The 20,437-nt window shown below is 40.6% G+C and overlaps 1 protein-coding gene across 8 annotated transcripts in view; it reads right to left on the minus strand.

The window, feature by feature from the left end:
• Nucleotides 1–2,525: 2,525 nt before the first annotated feature.
• Nucleotides 2,526–20,437, minus strand: part of dgkh (diacylglycerol kinase eta) — a 60,426-nt gene continuing 42,514 nt past the window's right edge. For 4 of the 8 annotated variants that reach the window (XM_023336568.1, XM_014470531.2, XM_023336572.1 and 1 more), the window contains 19 exons: nt 19,667–19,888; nt 19,402–19,493; nt 18,468–18,567; nt 18,034–18,358; nt 17,312–17,443; nt 15,210–15,344; nt 14,992–15,109; nt 14,080–14,190; nt 13,309–13,405; nt 12,812–12,919; nt 11,353–11,466; nt 11,142–11,276; nt 9,876–10,036; nt 9,686–9,791; nt 8,723–8,815; nt 8,461–8,580; nt 6,198–6,303; nt 4,771–4,901; nt 2,526–2,925 (listed from right to left, as the gene is read on the minus strand). In XM_023336568.1, the coding sequence (XP_023192336.1) occupies nt 2,839–2,925; nt 4,771–4,901; nt 6,198–6,303; nt 8,461–8,580; nt 8,723–8,815; nt 9,686–9,791; nt 9,876–10,036; nt 11,142–11,276; nt 11,353–11,466; nt 12,812–12,919; nt 13,309–13,405; nt 14,080–14,190; nt 14,992–15,109; nt 15,210–15,344; nt 17,312–17,443; nt 18,034–18,358; nt 18,468–18,567; nt 19,402–19,493; nt 19,667–19,888 (2,493 nt within the window). In that variant the 3' untranslated portion in view covers nt 2,526–2,838. Of the gene's footprint in view, nt 2,926–4,770; nt 4,902–6,197; nt 6,326–8,460; nt 8,581–8,722; nt 8,816–9,685; nt 9,792–9,875; nt 10,037–11,141; nt 11,277–11,352; nt 11,467–12,811; nt 12,920–13,308; nt 13,406–14,079; nt 14,191–14,991; nt 15,110–15,209; nt 15,345–17,311; nt 17,444–18,033; nt 18,359–18,467; nt 18,568–19,401; nt 19,494–19,666; nt 19,889–20,437 lie in introns of all 8 variants that reach the window. The other 4 variants (XM_023336570.1, XM_023336574.1, XM_023336569.1 and 1 more) reach the window with 3 other exon arrangements.

Genomic DNA, 20,437 nt, shown 5'->3' on the forward strand with positions numbered 1-20,437 from the left:
AAGACTTAAAAATTGGAGGTTTAAAAAAATCTCTCCATCCAATTTGACAGTTTGAGTTGTTTTGATAAGAAGAATTTGCAAGATTTTGAATCTTTAGGTTCTCCATGAATATTGACTCAAGAAGGCGAAATAGTAATGCATGCCACACTTATCAGAAACAACTGAAAGCCATGCATCCTTCTCTGCTAACTCACCACATTAAATACATTGAAGGTTGTGGCACCAAGTGGTATGAATAGCACAGTAACTGCAAGTGTAATATTAACTGAAAGGGCTACACTAGCAACGCTTCCATTGATCATATAGCTGCGCAAATTGGGATAGCAAAAATAAATTCAATTAATGGAAACGCTACAATTTTGAAAAAGCTCAGGTTTTTCGAAAAGAAAAGCTTTTGAGCTAGGATGAGGTGGTTACTCTGCCGTATTGAAATTAGTGTATTTCATGAAACTGCAATGGAAACACTTTTGTCACATCACATGAGTCATGTGATCAACAACCAGATATTACTACTGGCGGAAATGACAAAGAAGATGACAGGAAGTGGCAGGAGGATGATGGCGCAGAATGTTTTTTAATGACTCATGGCGTGAACAATCTTATTCACGTGGGATTCTAATTGTGTGTCTTATTTAGTGGAAACACAGCAACTGCAACTTGATTTCAGCGAAATACCAACAAAGTTTCGCGCACATTTGTAATGGAAAGGCAGCTACTGCAAAGCTAAAATCAACCAACTATTATTCCCTAGCCTCAGTTATCAAACGTCAGTTTGTATTGGAAGAAATAAAACAAGCTTTATCGTCTGTCTTCCTCTGTTCTTTCATAATGTCTTATAGGCCTGAAATGAAGGGACGGATACATTTGAATGTGCAAATCTAATAAGGTGTCATAACCTGCAAAATATTGATTCGTTTTTGAAAAAAAAGCCAAAAAAAAGAAGTAAAAATAAGGATTATTTTGCAGCTGAACTTATACAACTGCTTGCATGTCAGGCTACTGACTGTCTGTGCACACAAATTCACAAACAAACATTATGATACGTGATAACGCAACAGTCACGTCTGCCTAGTCAATCCATTCACAGACAGTCTTATTAGAGTATCATCTTGGAAGCACAAAGGAGCGAATCTACAAACAAATCAACCACTGGAAGAAGTCTGGACCATGTAAGAAACAGCTGTGGGGTCGAACTTTAAAAATTCTCCCAGACTAACAAAATATAGAAACAAAAAACCATAAACATAAATAAAAACACACGTTGTAGAAGTTTTTCCCCCCACAGATAGAGATTATTTTAAGAGAGAAACAAAACAAGAGATCCGATATTGCACCATCATCAGAATACAACAAAGTCAACATGTACAAGAGAGCAAAACAAAATCAGCAATGCACGACTGTTTAAGGTGTTTCACACTTTGTCCAAAAGGGGGAGCTCTTCACGAAAGCATGCCAAGTCAGCAAAACTACAAAATGCATAAGGCTACAACACTTACAAACATCGTTTGCATCCACTTGTTTACCGTATGTACAGTGCATAAGTATGTACAAACCTAGCATCACATCTAGAAATATACCCTGTAATGCCATCGACCTTAAATAAACTAACAGGAAAAAGTTTCTATCAACGTGGAAATAGAAGATCAACTGCTTCGTTACATATTCAAAACTGGTTACCTAATTGCTATCTTGCATTAGTTAAAACTGCCAAAAGATACAAAGTTGAGGTGATTTTTTGTTGTTGTTTTTATTGTATGTAATGATATGAGGATTTGCACTTGCATAAAGCAATATGTGAAAAGTGCCTTTTAGGTATTCCTAACAAAAAAAACAAAACAAAAAACTGAACAACCCTATAATATATTTGTCTGGCCCCTGACCAGCAGCGTCTCCTTGGAAACCGTTAATCCCAGTCTGAGCGGAAGTGAGACCCCTCGCGGTCCTCGAAACAAAATCATCAGGTTTTCCTCCAACATTCACTTTGGTTCTGTTTTCACATCCACGGACAACAACTCCACCAATTCCTACCTCGTCATTCATCTTTCTATGGTGGCTGCCGTAAAGCACGTTTTACAACAAATAACCGAAAGTATGGCACTTGACAGAAATCTCTGACACGTCATAGTCATGCTAGTAAAAATAAATTAAATCGAGCGAGAGAGGGGAAAAAAGCACACCATCTTGGTTTCAGTAGTAACAAATGGCATCGTAATACTTAATAAGACATGTAAAACTTCTTCAAGTGTTATCTTGCACACCAAAAAATCAAGACACTAATCATGCAGTTAAAGATACTTAAAAGTTTAGCAAGCGTAGCATGCGACCGCGACCCGATGGCAGATGGAGATGTTTGTTTTTCTGCTTCGGCAGAATCCTGACGGTTGCTTTAATGCTCAAGAATCATCTGCAGTTCACGCTCAACTCCAACTAAAAGTGAACCCCGAACTCATGGAAGTCTTATTTATGCTACTAGTTCATCAGACAACTAGTTATTAATATGGATTCTTGCATACCTGATAGTGTGCTTGAGTGGTTATTAACTCTGAAATGGCTTTTTTTTTGTTGCTATGAATTTTCTTGACTTCCATTTTGAACTTTCCTCAGCTTTCTGGACTGTCATGTTGGCACCGCAGCACAAACACACACACGCAGGCACACTAGCACGTCCTGGTCCCGTCCGCACCGTCACAAAGGCGCTCATGGCGGAGCAGTTAAAGCCGGCTCGACTTGAATACTCGTCTCCTCTCTCTCTCTTGCTGTCTGCCTACGGTGCTCCCAAACTCCCATGATAGGGGGGAATGTGTGGCTTCCCCGTCTCTGGCAATTATTGCTTCCAGGTTAAAGGTCGACCATGGAGACCTTGGCCAGCTCCTTAGTTCCCTGGAGGATTCTCTTCATATGACCCACTTTCGATATCCCCAGATCCTGAGATCCAACAGAGAGACAAAACAGAAGAAGTCAAGCACTGTGACCAAACACAAGCCAGTATGAGGAGTTGTTAGGGATTTCTATGGTTCCTATTTCCTATTGTGTGTGTAAAGTTGCAAAACACTACCACTATAGAACAAAGGAAGACCTGCTCTGCAACAATGACTGCGTTTCCATGGACCGCAAAATTGAAAAATAGGAATTCCAAAAATTAGCTTAATGGAAACATGCCAATTAAAAAAATAAAAAAAAAACTTAAAATGTTTTTGCGAATGGATGTGGTGGTTTTTCATCTGCATCAAAATTTGTATTTTTCACAAAAGTGCAGTGGAAAAACTTTCTTGCATCACGTGAGTCACATGAGGAACAGCCGGATGTTACCACTGGCGGAAAAGACAAAGACGGCAGGAAGTGGGAGGCATGTTTCTTAATGACTTACTGCGTGAACAAACTGATTTGTGTGTGATTTTGATCACGTTTCTTGATTAATGAAAACACTGGAATTCTGAAATTGTGGAGTTTTTTACAATAGCGGAACATCGACAAAGTTTTGTGTACATTCATAAAGGAAACGCAGCTATTGACACATTTCATGAACTAGAAAGTACAAATTAGAATTGAGTGCTTTTCTTGATCCCCAGTCATTTTTGGATAGAACATTGCAAAGTTTCTAGACTCAAAATTGTCCAATCCAGGACATTTAAAGTAAAAAATTCTGTAAATTTTTAACTCAACTTTTTTTTAAATTTGGATATACACTGCATAAACACTCATAATGTGTATCAGCATCAGATTAAAACAATAAAGATGAGAAACAATAAGCATCAGTTTATTATTTCTCAGACACATCCTAGACTGATGCAGGGATTTATTCACAAGCACATGTATTTTCATCTTTTAACAGTTGGATATGAAATAAACTCTTTCCCCCCATTTTTATCCAAACCTGAAAGGTTTGCTTTTTGTATTTTGAAGGTTTTTCAAGCAGGTCTGATCACACACCAGACTAAAGGCCCTTTTAGAAGAGAGAAACTCAGTGCTTTATACACAAGATAATAATACAAAAACACTTTCGAGTGTGAATTATAATTTAGTTTGTACACTAAAGAATTTAAACAGAAGTAGAGCACAAACAACAATCCTATAAGACATTTTTCATTCAGTGCAGTGACGCAATTACAATCAGTCATTTAACAGAGACACAATAAACCTGTAAATAAGAAAAAATATGAATTGGTCAAACGTAAAAAACAGTCATCTGGCTGTCAGATATTTAACAGAAATGCCCTTACATTATTGGTGCATGCTAAATTTGATGTGTTGATACATCTTTGTGTTTTAGGAGGAGCTCGAAGGCGGTGCTCGGTCCAACCAGTCGTTTTGCACAGCTGAATTGTTGCCATGAAGGATTTCTCAGGCATCCATGAAAGAGTCAAAGCAACACTCCAGGTATGTTATTGATGAGCGAAAAACATTATAACATGATGTGAAGCTCAAAAAAGATGATTTTACTCCAAACTGCCCCTTTAAACATCACAGGTCATCAGATTGTGGTCTTCAACAAGTCGCTCAAGCTAGGCTTGAATCCCCTCCCACCCCCCCAGTGTCTTCTGCTTCCCTCCTGGTCAGTAAACACGGCGTTAGTGGGTTAGCAGGTCTTATCACCAAGCAACACCAGACAGTGGAAGCCAAGCAGAGCGATGCAGCAGGGAGACATGGGACAGGCCACAGAGCCATAGAGAAGCAGCACACCGACAGGAGACAGGAAGAGCTGATTGTTGGACTCACTACGAGCTGTAAACACCTGTGTGTGTGTGTGTGTGTGTGTGTGTGTGTGATTACCTTTAGGTCCCTCCTCTCCAGGTGCAGCAGCTCTGAGCCTCGGATGTCGTGCCGTATGAAGGTGTCTCTGTACTCCCCGAGACTCAGCTGTTCCAGCCAGACGCCCACCTCCTCTGTGCCCCACCTCTCCACTACTCACACACACACACACACACACACACACACAAAGCAGAGCAGAGCGGGGCTCAGAGCGCCTCACAGGTACCACTTCACCTGAATCTCTGACTCATTTCACCCAGGATCTTTCTCACACACGCACACACACGTATGGAGATGGTGTCACAAGCAAGCACACACACACACGCCCACACCCCCCCCCACACACACACAGAAAAGCTCACAGATGGGCTCAAACTGGTAAATTACAGATGAGGAAGAGAGGAAGGATGGAGAGAAATGCAGTGGCGGCGGTTTGGCAGGGAAAGGATGAAGAGGCTGATAGGTGGTAAGAAGGATGCATTCTGTTTCAGGTGAGAGTTTGGGGTGAGTACAGGTGAAGGAGGAGGTCATGCTTCAACTAGGCCTGTCACAATAACAAATTGTCCCAGTAGTTACGATAATATTCTTGTCTTGAGACCATTTTCAATTAATGTAGTCATAATGCCATAATAATGCAAGTTCACCTGCTAACTAACATTTAACCCGTTAACTGGCGGTATCCTATCCATGGGACAAATCTAGTTTGTTTGAATACTCTGCCTTTTTCGTCACCAGTTATGGGATTAATACTGAACTGGAAGACATTTTAAATATTTAAAATAAATAAAGAAAATGCCTAAAAGGAACAAACAAAATGGACGCTCAAGTCTTTGCAAACTAAACAGATTTTTTTTTTTTAAAAAGGGACAAATTGAGACCAAAGTACCAGACTGAAGACTTTCAGTCATCTAGTGTTTGGTAGAAAGAGAGAGAGAAAAGAGAACAACGCTGAACCATGCAAATGTTTTTTTAATTCATCATGAGATTAACTGATTTATTGATTATTGCAACAGGCTTAGCATCAACTGGGGTTGGGACACAGAAGACGGAGGAGGAGAGAGGAGGCAGAAGCCTGAGTGGTCTGCAGGAAGTTCAGCCTGCGGTGACAGGAAGATCCAATCCCCCTCCCCCCCCAACCCATCTGGACAACTGATCCAGCCTGACGAGCTACAACCGGATCACCTCCGCTCTTCCACAAACCCGGACGGGAGCATGAATGAAGGAGTGGGGGTGCAGGTTGATGGTTCGGGATGTAACGCCTCAACCACACGCCATCACCAAGCATTTCCACCTCTACGTGTCGACTTCATGCACGTCCTCATCTAAAGGAAGCAACGCGGCCTCCAAAACACCATGTTATGCTTCGGGGCTAATTGACCTTTGACCCTTCCTGAGCAGCTGTAGGTACATGTGTCTGCTCAGAGAGGTGACGGTGCGAGCGCCCCTACCTGACTGAGGGCTCGTCTTCTTGGCGGCCTTCTCCTTCTTGAACTTGGGCACTATGCGGAACACGCTGCTGCGACTGTTCCTCTTGCCGTAACCCAGAGAGGGGTCCTGGTACATAAGCACAGTCAACCTATAGCCTTTCATTTAGCTACTCAACTCTCTTGTTCTCTGGAGCAATGCTACATTTTAGCAAGACTAGCAGCAAAATCATGGTAACACTTCGTGAATTAGATGGGGGAGCAGCACCGTGAAACATTGTCTTTATGGGGCTCGATGCAGCTTTTTCCCAATCAATGGCCGCAGCATACACTAGCTGTGCTTCCGTTACAAATGTGAGAGCAAAACATTGACGACATTACGCTAATGTCGAAAAAACAACATTTTGCAATTGCAGTGTTTCTGTTAAATAAGAAATGCAATCACAATCACACGTGATAAGTTGTTCAAAAACATGCTGCGCCATCATCCTCCTGCCACTTCCTATCTTCTTCTTCTTCGTCTTTTTCTGCCAGTAACATCTGGTTGTTGATCACATGACTTGTGTGATGTGAGAATTGCAGTTTTACGAAACATACTAATTTTGATATAGCTGAAAAGCCACCTCATCCTGGTGCAAAGCCTTTTTGAAATTGTCGTGTTTGTTTTCTTAAGTCCAATTGCCGCAATTATTTGGTCAATGGAAACGCAGCTAGTGACTATAAAAAGTATTCATGGCACTTTGATGTCTTATCTTTTTACTGTTTTTGGAAAATCAATCATGATCAACCAAATGTGGCCATTTTGACAAAGAAGCTTTTTTAATTTTTTTTTGTTACAGTAACATATCTTGTGATTTATGAAGGGAGTGGCTTGCACTAATCAGAAAGTCAAAGCTGAAACTTTACATTTTAAAAGCAAAATAACCTGCAAAGGCGCATTATTTTCAGAGAAAAACTAAATGCTAGGGATGTCCAGCAGTTTTCCAGAATTCCAGTTTTTAATGCTGGACACAAATGTAAACAATACTGGGGCTGAAACGATTAATCGATTGATGAATTGACTATTGAAATAATCAACTAATTTAATAATCGAATAATCATTAACTTGAGTACAGACACAAAAAAGCCAGTTGTCAGATGAATTCTTTGTTATAAATGGTTAAGTGTTCACTAAAGAAATGCTGTGATTGCATTTTAAGAAATAAAATGTTTATTTTCTTTCTTAAAAAGGAATTGGCTTATTTGTTTTGCACATTTTAAAATACATATTGTATAAAATAGGCGTAAGTGGTCGAAAGAAAAATTGGCAGAATATGTAATTTTTTTCATCGATTACGTGCCAGAATAATGAATAGAGCAATCAATTATTAAAATAACCGTTAGCTAAAATAAGCTCAACTATAAAGAGTTTACAGTCTTACTATTTGGTTCTGTTTTCATTAGAACCGAGTTGTAATGTGTCACTGTTGCCTCAAGGTGTCAGACTGACACTGACCAAGACTTAAGGACCAGACTCACACTAACTGGGTTAAGATGGATCCCTGAGATAGAAAGTTACAGAAACTTCAGCTGGATAAAAGGTTGACAAATATACAGTATATATCACCTGTTAAAAACAATTTCTAACATGACTAAACCTTATGGTGACCAAATCTAGCTTAAGCTAAGATATAATGGAAAAAATGCTCTGAAGGTGTTAACAGGATTTACACAGTAAACCTTTTAAGGTTTAGTACTTTTTTTTTGGTACACTAAGTATTTCATGCTTATTTTAGGCTACGCCACCTGCTGGCATGAATGCGTAACTGTAATTGCTCAGAGTGGCAAAGAGGCCAGTTCCATGTTTTTGGATGTTGATTCTGTTTTCCACTCAAACTAGTTTCAATAAAAGGCTCATTTTTAACAGTGAAAACATAAAAGCAAAAAATCTCTAACAAAAAAAAAAATAAACATGTTTTTAATGGCTCTAGGATTAGTCTTTGCTGAATAATATTTTTTATTTCCTTTACAGATGTATATTTTCAGTTTTTAAGAGGACTTTGGCTGTTTTTGCAACATAAGAACAGTTTCTACCAATTTTATTTTGACATCTATAACTAAAGAGTGAGATAAACTTCAATTTCTGTTTGGATTTACATGTTGCGTGCGGATTGTAATGGTTATTTTTTTTTTAGACGAAGGGTTCACCTACTTCCCTACCCTGTTTGTTAACATTGTCTTTTGTTTACGTCTGTGTACATGAGCAGACCTGTCTCAGCTGTGAGAAGTGGGAGCAGAGGCTGCTTACCTCCTCGTCGTTGGGCTGCAGTATGTGGTAGAGCCAGGGGATTTCTCCCAGTTTGCCCAGTTCAGCATCCAGACTCTGCAAAGCACTGGACAGCTGCTCCTCCTCAGGCGGGTCTAGTTGCTGCCAGAAGCAGGAAAAGTCAACTCTTTTTTTCGTTTTTTTTAAAAAAGCAATACAACTTGGAATTTTGGTCAAACCAAAACATTATATATCTACAGTATATATACAGTATATATAGGAGACAATCAATTCCAGAACTAACCAGAGAGACTCGGCCCAACAGAAGAGACTCGGTCTCGTTGTGGAGCGCCTTGACGGTGCTCGCCACCTCGATGGCCGTGTTCCTCGTCAGACTCTGGAGAAGGAACACAACCAGTGGTGAGGCTCACGGCACACAATAAACGGTTCATTAAACATCCTGAACATGAGCAACAACACATGTTTCCTGTTACAAGTTAAATAATCTGCCAGTGGAAATAATACTTTTTTTAAATCAAACTTAAGGGATTATTGATTCAAAACAAGCTCCTATATTTTGCTGAAAAATTACTTGTAAGTTAGTTTTATCTTATTTTAAACGCAGAAAGATGGAAACAAGACAAAAATACTGAGTAACATTTTGTGTCTTTGCAGTGTAGAAACATGAGAAGCATGGCTGGAGTAAAAAAGAGGCGCAGTTTAGCTTTAAAGTTGCAGTATGTTATTTTATATATTTGTCATAACAGTGACAGTTTGTTATGAGACAGATAATCGATCTCCTTCACCTCCTCCCTGAGCTGCTACTGCCGTCTGAAGAAACACACCTCCGGGTCAAAATCAACCAATCAGAGCCTGGAGGCGGGTCTTACTGCTATCAATCAACTTGTGAACGCGCTGTTAAATATGCTAACGGTGGAGAAACAGTTCAAAATTACAGGAAAGCTGTTTATTCACCATCATTGGTGGTTATGCTAATTAAGGAGGAATGGGTGAGAGGGGGCACGACATGCAAATAGACATGATTGATGGCACTAAGACCCTCTTTCAGGCTCTGATTGGTTGTTTCTAGTTAGCACTGGGAGAAGGCACAGGAGCTTGATTTAGTCACATTTATCTACTGTATGTCGTATTTCTTACAAATACGTAAAAAAAATATTTTTAGTAAAAGTTACATAGTGCAGCTTTAAATATGCTGTTTTAAAACAGACTGTAGTAATGCGCTGTCCTGGTTGTGTTAGCTGCTTACCTCTGGGAACTTGGGGTGCATTTTGTTGATGGCGTGAGATGCGGCATTAACAGCATGAGCCAGCTCCTGCTCCAGAAGCCCGTTGGTTTTTGCAGCTTCGCATATCCTGCGGCCACATGGAGAGAGCACTTACAGGACTGGAGCCAGGGCTGTGGATTCAGACCTGACGTTCTGGATCAAGTGTTCCTACCTTGTGATGAGCTCTTCGGCCGCCCGGGCGCACATCTGCATCAGGGCGTTCTCCTCCTCTGTGGCCAGATCCACAGACTGCTGCGGGTAGAGGTGAGGCCGCAGGGGAGGCTTGTCGTACTTCAGTTTGTCCTCCCATGACTTCAGTGTGTTCTCAAATGCCTGCAGGAAACAGTTTGAAAAGATTCAGCATAAGTTAGAGCTGCAAGAAAACCAACACTAGCATTAAATACATTTTTGGTTTTTGATGATTTAAGATTTGGAAAATCTGGATTTTCTTTTTTCATCAAAGCACTCCTTGGGTTCCCATAGTTCAGAGTGATGTCAGCAAGACCAGTGTGGCCATCTTGCTTTACAATTTTTTTTGTTTGTTTTTTACTGTTTATATCTATTTGGACTTTGGATTCAGGTCATGACAAAATATAAGAGTCAGGCTAAGTTCATAACATTACAGGAATGAAGTCATGACAATAAAATTGAAATAATACAAGAATAAACTCTTAATAGGTCTCTAATGGGTCATTTAAGTAGTAATACTATGAGAACTCCAACACAAAAAATAACATTAAATTTAAACAAATTTTTGCTCCTACTTTTTAGATGTGGTAAAATTGCATCTTTATTGTGCTAAGATTATGACTATATTCTCATAAATACTCTGTCATACAGAATGGATTATTGAAGCACTGCAAATACCTAAACTCTTACCAAGTATTTTTGTAGTTTCTAGTGTAGATATCTTAGTATGCTTGAAATAAGACAAAACTAATTCATAAGTAATTTTTCAGCAAGAAATAGGAGATTGTTTTAAGTCAATAATTTTTTAATATTGATGAAAAGTACTAGTTCCACTGGCAGATTATTTCACTTACATAATAGCATGAAAAAAATGTGCCAGTGGAACAAGTACTATTCATCAATATCAAGGAATTATTCAGTTAAAACAAGGTCCTATATCTTGCTGAAAAGTTATTTGTATGTTAGTTTTGTCTTATTTCAAGAGTGATAAGATATTTGGCCTAGAAACTAGACAAAAAATACTTAGTAAAATTCTGCAGTATAAAAATCCACGTTTTAAACGTATTTTCTGACACTTTTAATATCTTTTTGAGACAATAAATGACAAAAAAAGAGATTAAAATCAAAAATTGAATCAGGTGTGAAAACAAACCAGGAGATTTTATTTTTAAGCCATGTCATCCTGCCCATATCTCTTCCACATCTCCTGTTTCCAACTCCTGCACATCACCCAGCGTCTCTCCCTCACCCGGTCTCTGGTGAGCATCTGCGCTCTGTTCTTGTGCTGGATCTTGATAACTCCGGGCGGCTGGATCCAGGCCTCGCCGTCCACCTGGATGGGAACGCCCTCGTCTCCCAGGATGGTGATCTTCACCGTTCGACACTGATTCAGACAGAGATGCGGGTTAAATGGGAGGACACTCACTGTCGTTCTCGCTGTTGTCCGTGTTGCTGCTCACCTGGGCTATGCGATGATGTTGCAGCTTGATGACTCTGGACACGGCCATCTGCATGCTCCCGAACACGGCCACCACCTCCAGGATCTTATCATCAAACGACGGAGCGCAGAAGATCTGCACAGCGTCACAGTACAATGTGAAAGATGTGTCTGCAAGCCTCTGTTGCATTTGAAGATGTTTTTCAGCAAAAATACTAAATCAATCTGCAGAGATGAAGTACTTTGGTTTTTTAAGATGGCTGCAACTGCAGGTGTGCATTTTTATTCAGGCACCTTAGATAGATCATTTATGTACTTTACATATGTAAAGTACATAAAGTATCTACTGTTGGTAGGTAAATCAGTTTACTTACAAAGTGTTATACTGATAGGTCATAACTGGAAGTTTTTAAATAACATCCTTGGAAACACAAAAACTAAAAACCATCCTGGGTTTACTAAATGACCGTAAAACTCAAATTTACCAAAGCAGTTCTTCTCTACTTGACTCCTGGAGTTAATTTTCTGACGTTGGCAGCTAGCTGTGCTGCAGTGCTAATGCTAGCCTATTTGTTGCCAGAAACAATATATTGTGATTGACTAACATGAACAGGCAGAAATACATAAAGGTAAAACCAAGACCACTAAAATCTGAAAATGAAATATGATACAGCATTTAAAAAAATAAAAAATCCATTAGAAAACTGAAAAGTTGAAAAATATCAGTGAAATTCAAAATTTAGAAATACCAACTAAAATAAATGCCAACCCTTTTAAATGCACTTCAAAAGTAACACAATAAATTTACTGGGATTGGAATATAAATAAAAACATTTTCATAGAAAAAAAAAGAATGATCTTCAAACAGACAAAACATTGGAATATTCTTAAAATTTAAATCCGAGTCATGTGAAGTCAATCACATATTATAAAATGTTTGTTTTTAAATGTAATTCTCAATTATCCTCAAATCTAAATCGTCAATGTTTTGTATTTGACAATGTTGTCCTGCACATTTTCAGCTAGAGAACGTTCACATAATTTGAAAAAATAAAATAAGGAAAAATAACAAACTGCATCAATGCAGGTTCATCTTTTGCATACACATTATGATTTACTCTCAAAATGTATTTTTGGATTGAGAAGTAATTCAAAGTTTCATTTTGAAAGTTTTTTAAAAAATTATTATTATTTATTTCAATTTTGAAACATGTTCTTTTCTTGGATTAATTTTTCTCCTTATACGTCAGCGCCACATTTACATAACAGCACAGAGTGTGTGAGTGTGTCTCCCTCAGGGATGTTTGCGAAAGCTGACACTTTAATCCTTGGGCAGCCATTGAGCATTTAACAAACAAGCCCACGTAGCGGTCCGGCCTGCAGGACGTCAGGGTCATGTCAAACAAGCGTCCGTCCGCGCCGGCACTCATTAGCTGGCAAAGGAGGAAAAACAGAGTGGTTTTTACTGTGAATGTACTCACATCATCCTCCTTGGTGCCGCCCCAGAAGTTGGTTCCGCCTGCGTAGCTGGGGATGTTCAACACGGCGATTCCCTGCAGGCTGGGCAGGGGGATGTACTGACCGTCACACTGGAAGACACCAGGGCAAAAAGTAAAGCTTGGCTTCAGGTCGCTTCAGCAGCGTCGCTCCATGAACTCTCCGTACGATTTCACAACCCACATGCCGAATTAGTGGGGTACTGCAGGAGACTTGCCCAAGTGATACTCAAATGTTGCAGGAATGACATCAAAATAAAATGACTTAATCTGATTGTGTGGCGTGCAGATGCTTCGTTTGCACTGATAAAGCCACCATGTACGGTACGCTGAACACTTGGAGTGAGTCCAAGCGACGGCAGCCTGATCTGCAACACGCCAAGACACGCGGCAAGCAGATGATAGCTAATGCTAGGGTTCAACGTCCATCAAACACTTTCAGTAATCATTTTGAAGCCTATTACAACACCATCGGTCCTCACCTCCAGCTGCACTTTTTGCTCCAGGTTCTTGTAGGTTCTTTGCAGCAGCTCTTTGGTGCCCAGAACACCATACCACATCATGTTCTTCGTACGACTCCTGGATTGGGAAAGTGTAGATGGTGCATTAGTTGTTTTATTGATAAGGCCAAGGAAAAACATTTATATTTAATTTATTAGTCTGTCAGGAAAAGGAAGCACAGAAATTACAGACCACAGGGCTAGCTAAAAAACGAAATTACAAATGACAGAAAATATTTTTAAAAAGTGGCTTTTATTACGAGAACCTAGTCATAATATTAGCAGAAGAAAGATGAAATTTTACCAGAAGAACGAGAAAAAAGTGTGGATACTCTTTTTGTATATGTTGTTTTTCATATTGGAATTTTTCACTGTCCAAATGTTACAACTTTGTTCTGCTAATATTAAGATTCTATTCTCGTACTATTTTGATTTCATTGTCATATAACTTTATTATCTCACTGTCACTGTATTCTTGTAACATCATAAAAATAAAAATAAACATTTGTGGCCTCACTCTTATATTTTGCCATAGAATTGAGCTGAGTTCAAAGTCCAAATAAACAAAAGCTGTAAAAAAAACACTTGTAAAACAAGATGGCAGCCTTGGGCATGCTGACATCACTCTCAGCTATCAAACGTCAAACAGGGCATTGTTTGAAAGAAATCCCGATTTTCCATGAATAAAATCTTCAAAGCCCAAAACTTTGATTAATCGATAAAATCGATGTATCGCCCAGCCTGGGGTCTCACCTGCATTTCTCTGGATGCTCCTCTCTCTTGTTGTTGAACTCCAGAGAGATCTTGGCGTCCAGGCCAATGCCAAAGTAGTTGTTCATGACACACTTCTCCATGTAGCCCTCTCTGCCGCAAACGGAGACAAAAAAAAAAAACATCTGTAAGCAAGACGGACACTAGCTACATTTCCTTTAGCCATAAAATTAAACAAGTTATGAAAATCAATTTGCTTAATGGAAACAGCAATTTTGGGGAAAACTGATGTTTTCGGTAAAAGGTTTTTTTGCTCTAGCATGAGATGGTTTTTCAGTTATATCGAAATAGATGTATTTCACAAAACACTTTTTTCACATCACAAGGGTCATGTGATGAACAGATGGATGTTACTACTGGCAGAAACAACGAAGGAGACGACAGGAAGTGGTAAGAAGATGATGATTTGTTGCTTCTGGCTGAATTAGAGCTCTCACAGCATCACAGCTCATAAAAGGTTTTGTCATTCTAACATATTGAATCCATAGTTCTTCTGTAAAATGGCCGACAACAACTTCCTAAAGCGCCACTCCCAAGTGCGTGGGGCTTGTCACGCTGCTGCCTGAATAAAACGCAGATTGGCTGATTTATCCATGCCAATCTGCGTTGGCTAGCATCCATTATTTATCCATGGACGCTAGCACCATGGATAAATAATGATTATATCGCATCATTTCTCTGTCACAATGTTTAATGTCTTATCACGTGAACAAGCTTATCCACGTGTGATTTAAATTGTATTTCTTATTTAATGAAAACTCGCAATTTTGGACATTAGCGGAATATAGACAAAGATTTGCGCACATTTGTCATGGAATCGCGACTTCAGAGAGCAACCAGAGAGAACACAGACGTATGAACGACAAAGAGAAGTGAAGGTAGTGCAGCTCTCACAGCGAGTCGAGGTCGGGGTCGATGAAGGGCGTCGCGCCGAACGGGTCGATGTTAGCCAGCAGCATCTTGCTAATGATGGAGCTTCCGGCGATGGAGGCGGCCAGCCCGGCTCGCAGCCCTGCACACAAACACAAAGCATCCATCAGGAAACAGCACCAGGCTGTGGCTTCTGACGGAGTGGGGACTTTTTGGTGCAACGGGTTGAGGTGTGTGTTTACCAGGGCAGATGATTCGAGTGTTGAGCACGGGGAGGTTCTCCTTGCTGGCGGTGAAAGGTGTGATGGTGAAGGGGCCGTAAGACTGGGTGCTGCGGCTCACTCTGCTCTCTGTCGGGGAACAGGGACTCCTAGCGGCTGAACACACACAGAAGCACACAGGAAACGCTTCAGTCTTTTCTCGACAGAACTGAATGGTTCCTAGGGTTCAAAACGACACGCCATGTAAAATATAACCTTTTTCATCTAATACTGAAAACGTAACTCCGCCAGGGGCTGTGATAGCAGTTAATTCAGCAGCCGTCAGCAAGCAGGAGACAACCGAATAAACAAACCCTCCAAATACATGCTAATTCGTACAAAACTAAACAACTAACCATAATGTCTACTTTTACTAAGATGAGAACGATTAGTCTAAAAATAGATAATACATTTCAGCTGACAGTGACCTACTTCATAGCAGATACTTCTAGGACAAGTGTGACTGTGTGAGCATCTGCTTTGCTCCTAAAAGCTTATCGCTAAACTGAACCGATCCTTCTCTCTCATGTCTCTGATGGCAGAAATAGGACGTCTGTGGACTGAAGAACATGCTCCACAAATAAGCAACTTATAAGATTTCAACTGTGATGTATCACAAAGAAATGTAAACTGAAGCTGGTTTTGGTGGCGTTTTTTTCTCTGAAGGTTAGTGTTGTTTTCTTCAGCTCGAACTGGATGTTTTCTAACCCAGCAAAAATGAGTTCAGCTTGATGGTTTTTATAAAACTGCTTACATCGAGCACAATTTGTTACTTTGTGAAATATTTTTGACTAGGTGTGCACTGATAAATAGCACCCAATTTTTCTTCATCCTACTTGACTAACTTAGAGACTTTTGAGTCAAAAAAAGTGATGGGTCAGAAATCTGCAATCGGTGCACCGCCATTGTTAACTCTAAATACTCCTTTTCTTTATTTTTAATTTCTTGTCATGATAAGAATTTTGATTTATAGTTGTCATGATAAATTTCTGCTAATTTTTTAAAAAAGCTACCTAACATTTTACATTTACAGTTTTCTCATGTTTTTTTTCCCATGAGAACATCAATAAATACCAATAAATTTGAAAAGATGATTACCTGAAGTCTCTATGCAATAATCACACTTCTTTACGCATGCGGTGCCTGTTTAAGCCTGTTTCAAATAGGAATGTTTGTTTAAGACTGGCATTTATGTTTGTGATGCTTTTATGTTTGTGTGCCATGCATTTAACCTAAAAAATAAATAATAAATTAGATTTTTATCATAATTTTAATTGTTATTGCAGTAGTACTATAGAATATTATGCTAAAATTCAAAGCCCATATCACACACCCATAGGCGATAGGTAAGAAATAAGATATAAATGCAGAAAGGAATCATTTATCTAACTTAAACACCTAAAACCGTCTTCTTGTTTTCAGATTCCAGTGCTTCCAAGTCAGAAAAGTCAATATGCAGTAAAAGGAAAGGTGGCAACACAAAGCTGAGCATTTGAGTGCTACAGTATGTCGACTAACTGTAATAAAAAGTGAGGAAGAAAGGAAGCAGAACTCGGATAAACAGGAAGGCGTTCTGCCCAGCAGAGGTTGAAACGTCCTGTGGTCGGTCCAGGGGGGGGGGTGTCTCCATGGTAACCTGTCTGGACTTGGGGGACAGCTTCAAACAGCAGCTCTACCCTGCCGTCAGGTACGCTCATTTATCACCGGAGAACTTCTCCGTGTCAACAGGCTGTTGTGGAAAACTGCAGATGTGAAGATGAACAGCTCAGCCTGAAGCAGGAGGTGGAATACCACAGGAGGGAAGCTCCTCTGCGCTCACTTTTAGCACTAATCCCTGAGTTTATTTATGACAGGAAACATGATTTGCGTCAGCAAGAACATTTTTCCATGAGGCCTCTGATCCCTACGCTGCGATGAGTGGAATAAGCACAAGGTGGCGACATTTAAATTCCCTTTCAGCAACAAGTGAAGTTTTTTTTTTTTTCTGGAAATCTACGCAGAATCGGTCAGTGAAAGGTTTGCAAGCGGAGTGAAACCTGGACGTCTGGCAGGTCAGAGACCGGAGTGAAGGAGTAAACACTCACACGACACCGCCTCCAGTTCCTTGGTGTCCTCGTCCTTCTCGCTGTCCCTGTTCTCGTCCTCGCTGTCCTTCCTGAACTCCAGCGGCGACGGGAGCTCCGTGTCGTCCGTGTGGGCGTTCTGCTCGTCCACCACTGCAGAGAGAAAGTATTCGCACCTCTTTTACTGGCTGGGGGGGAAAAAAGGAAGAAGTCTCGTTTGCAGTTTATCATGAGGCAAGGAAGGTCCTGGCATCGATTTGATTAATTGATTATCGATTGTTCACATTTTGGGTTTTTGAATATTTAATTAAATTGATTGAATGTGGATTTTATTCACCAACACACGCTTTTAGAGTGAACAATGAAAACCAAAGTGTTTTTTATTTTCATTTTATTTCTTGTTCTTGTTTGTCGCTTTATTTAGCATATTTAAAATGTTGTCCAGGTCTAGAGTGAACAAAATTACAAGTTTATTGGTCCTTGAGAGAGCGGATTCACATTAACGTCCCACTATCAGTTTATTACTTGGAAATGATCTCAGAAACAACAACATCATCGTTTATCTCAATATCAGCTCGGACAATTTATCATCCAACAAAACTGTTGATGGTGACAGGGCTAGCTGCGAGTGCTCGTGTTTTCTTATAAGCCTCCAATAATAAAACAATATTTCAAACACGAAGAATCCTTAATCATCAGGCGAGCTGAACATGGTTCCTTCAGGAGTCAAAAAGTAAGTGCACCTCTCACAGCCTGGTCTATGATCTGCCGGACGGCTTTCTTCAGACTGTTGGCCCTGAGCATCAGCTGCTCCCGGCTTTTAAACAGCTGCTGAGGGGGCCCGCTGCCCCCCCGCCCCTTCTCCGTCTCCTCCTCTTCCAGTTTCCCCTTGAGCTCCGTCAGGCTCTCCTCACTGGCTTCCTCCTCCTCCTCCTCTTCCTCCTCCTCCTCCTCCTCTTGTTCTTCTTCCACGATCGGAGGGGTGCAGTGGGGGAGCTGCGGCAGGGACTGGCATTCCGCGTTCAGCGTCTGCAGGAGGGAGTCCAGCTTCTCGTTCAGGATGGCACACTGATGGGAGGGGGGAGGCAGGCAGTTAGAGAGGCAGTAAGAAAAAAAAGACTAGTTAAAGAAAATAAAAAAGGAAAATGGTGATTCTTTTCTCTTTTTTTTGACTTACTTTGAGAGACATCGAGTCGCACTCCTCAACATTCTCTGTGCTTTTTTCATATGCTTTCCCCACTTTGGCAATAAAATCCTTCACAGTTTCGCACAGAATCCTGAGGAACACAAATAAAAATGTATCTTCATTCCTTTGCTGTTTTCAGATACAGAAGCTGCAATAACGCCAGAGATGTCCCAATCAGAATCGAATCTACTGTATTTGGTCTAATACATTGCAAAACCACAAAGTCTTACCAAGTATTTTCAGTCAGATTTCAAAGTTCCAATTGTCTCAATGGGCTTAAATAAGCCTGTGTTGGATTTTTCTTCACTGCAAATCTTACCAAGTGTCTTAGTATACTTGAAATAAGACAAACTTACAAGTAACGTTTCAGAATGATATAGGAGATGGATTTAAAACATCCATCCATTTTCTAACACCCTTGTCCCTAGTGAGGTCCTGAGGGGTGCTGGTGTCTATCTCCAGCTAACGTTCTGGGCGAGAGGCGGGATTCACCCTGGACAGGTTTCCAGTCTGTCGCAGTGATTTAAAACAATAATTCTTTAATACTGAAAAAGTACCAGTTCAACTGGGAGATTATTCTTCAGGGCAATAATCTGTCAGTGAACCTACTACTTATTCGCCAGTATTAAGGAATTATATTCTTAAATCAAGCTCCTATATCTTGCTGAAAAGTTACTTGAAAGTACGTTTTGTCTCATTTCAAGTGTACTAGGACATTTGCACTAAAAGCTAGACAGAAATATTTGATAAAATTGACTGTTTTTCCAGTGATAAAATAAACTTGTGCTCCCCATAACTTGCTTTCCAGACCTGGTTTTATTGATGCTGCAGCAGCTCTTAAATTGTATTTTCTGTTGACATTTAGTCCAATTAAAAGCTCCTGTGAGCTGGTTCACAGACTGAGTTCTTACAGTGGAACACTTACTTGGCAGAAGAGATGACCACAGAGTGCTGATCTGAGCTGAGGATCTTTGTGAGGTGAGTGGTCACTGAGTGTTCATACGCTGAAATGTGAAACTGCATAAAGAAAGAAACGGATGAATGGTGTCAGTTTGTTGCGGAGGGATCATTCTTATTATTATTCTTCTTCCTGTTCTGAACCTGAAGCAGGATTAAAAAAGGAAAAAAAGTCAGGCGCTCTCCGGTCTGTCTGAAGGGCCTGCTGTATGCATGTCAGCCGTTCCGTCTACCTGGCAATCGTCGGCTCCCTCCGGCGTGGTGGGGCAGCTGTGTTTGGGTGGGATCTTAATCTCGTAGGTCATGATGCTCCAGCGGTCCAACATCTTGGTGCTGGCCCGCTCCAGCTTCTCCAGGATCTGGGGCAGCTGGGTGTCGTCGTCACACGAAGGGCCCCAGCCCAGCACTCGGGCCAGATCGTTGCCGGTGCCGAGGGGCAACACCCCCAGCTGGCACTGAAAGGCAGCAGGCACAGGGGTTTACTGGGCAGCGCGGTGACATTGCTGGGGTGTGTTTGGTCATGCATGCTCTGGTTACATGACTGTGCTTTATGGAAGTTGGCCAGCAGGAAAGACAAGCCATCTGCTGGATGTCCACAGTATGAGGTTCCCAAAAATCCAACATGGTTACAGGTCAGAGGAAGGAAACAGAGCGAGGTTGCTTTGCTCCATTCAGCCTTCCTGTTTTCTACTTAAAGCTGCAATATGTAACTTTTGAAATAAATCTTGTATTTTGCATATTTGTTAAGACTGTCATCATGACGTGACATTATGTTATGAGACAGATGAATCTGTGTGTAATCAATCTCCTCCACCTCCTTCCAGTGCTACTGTAGTGATCTACAGAAATTCCAAACTCCCGGTCAAAAACAACCAATCAGAGCCAGAAGGTGGTTCTTAGCGCTTTCAATCACCCTAGTGTACACTGCTCACACCCTCCTTCTTTGCTCTCTGCTGCTACAGCTGGTGCACCACTATGTAGCCTGCAATAAATGTTAATGCTAG

The sequence above is a fragment of the Xiphophorus maculatus genome, chromosome 7 (genome assembly GCF_002775205.1).
Source record: "Xiphophorus maculatus strain JP 163 A chromosome 7, X_maculatus-5.0-male, whole genome shotgun sequence".
Classification (NCBI taxonomy): domain Eukaryota; kingdom Metazoa; phylum Chordata; class Actinopteri; order Cyprinodontiformes; family Poeciliidae; genus Xiphophorus; species Xiphophorus maculatus.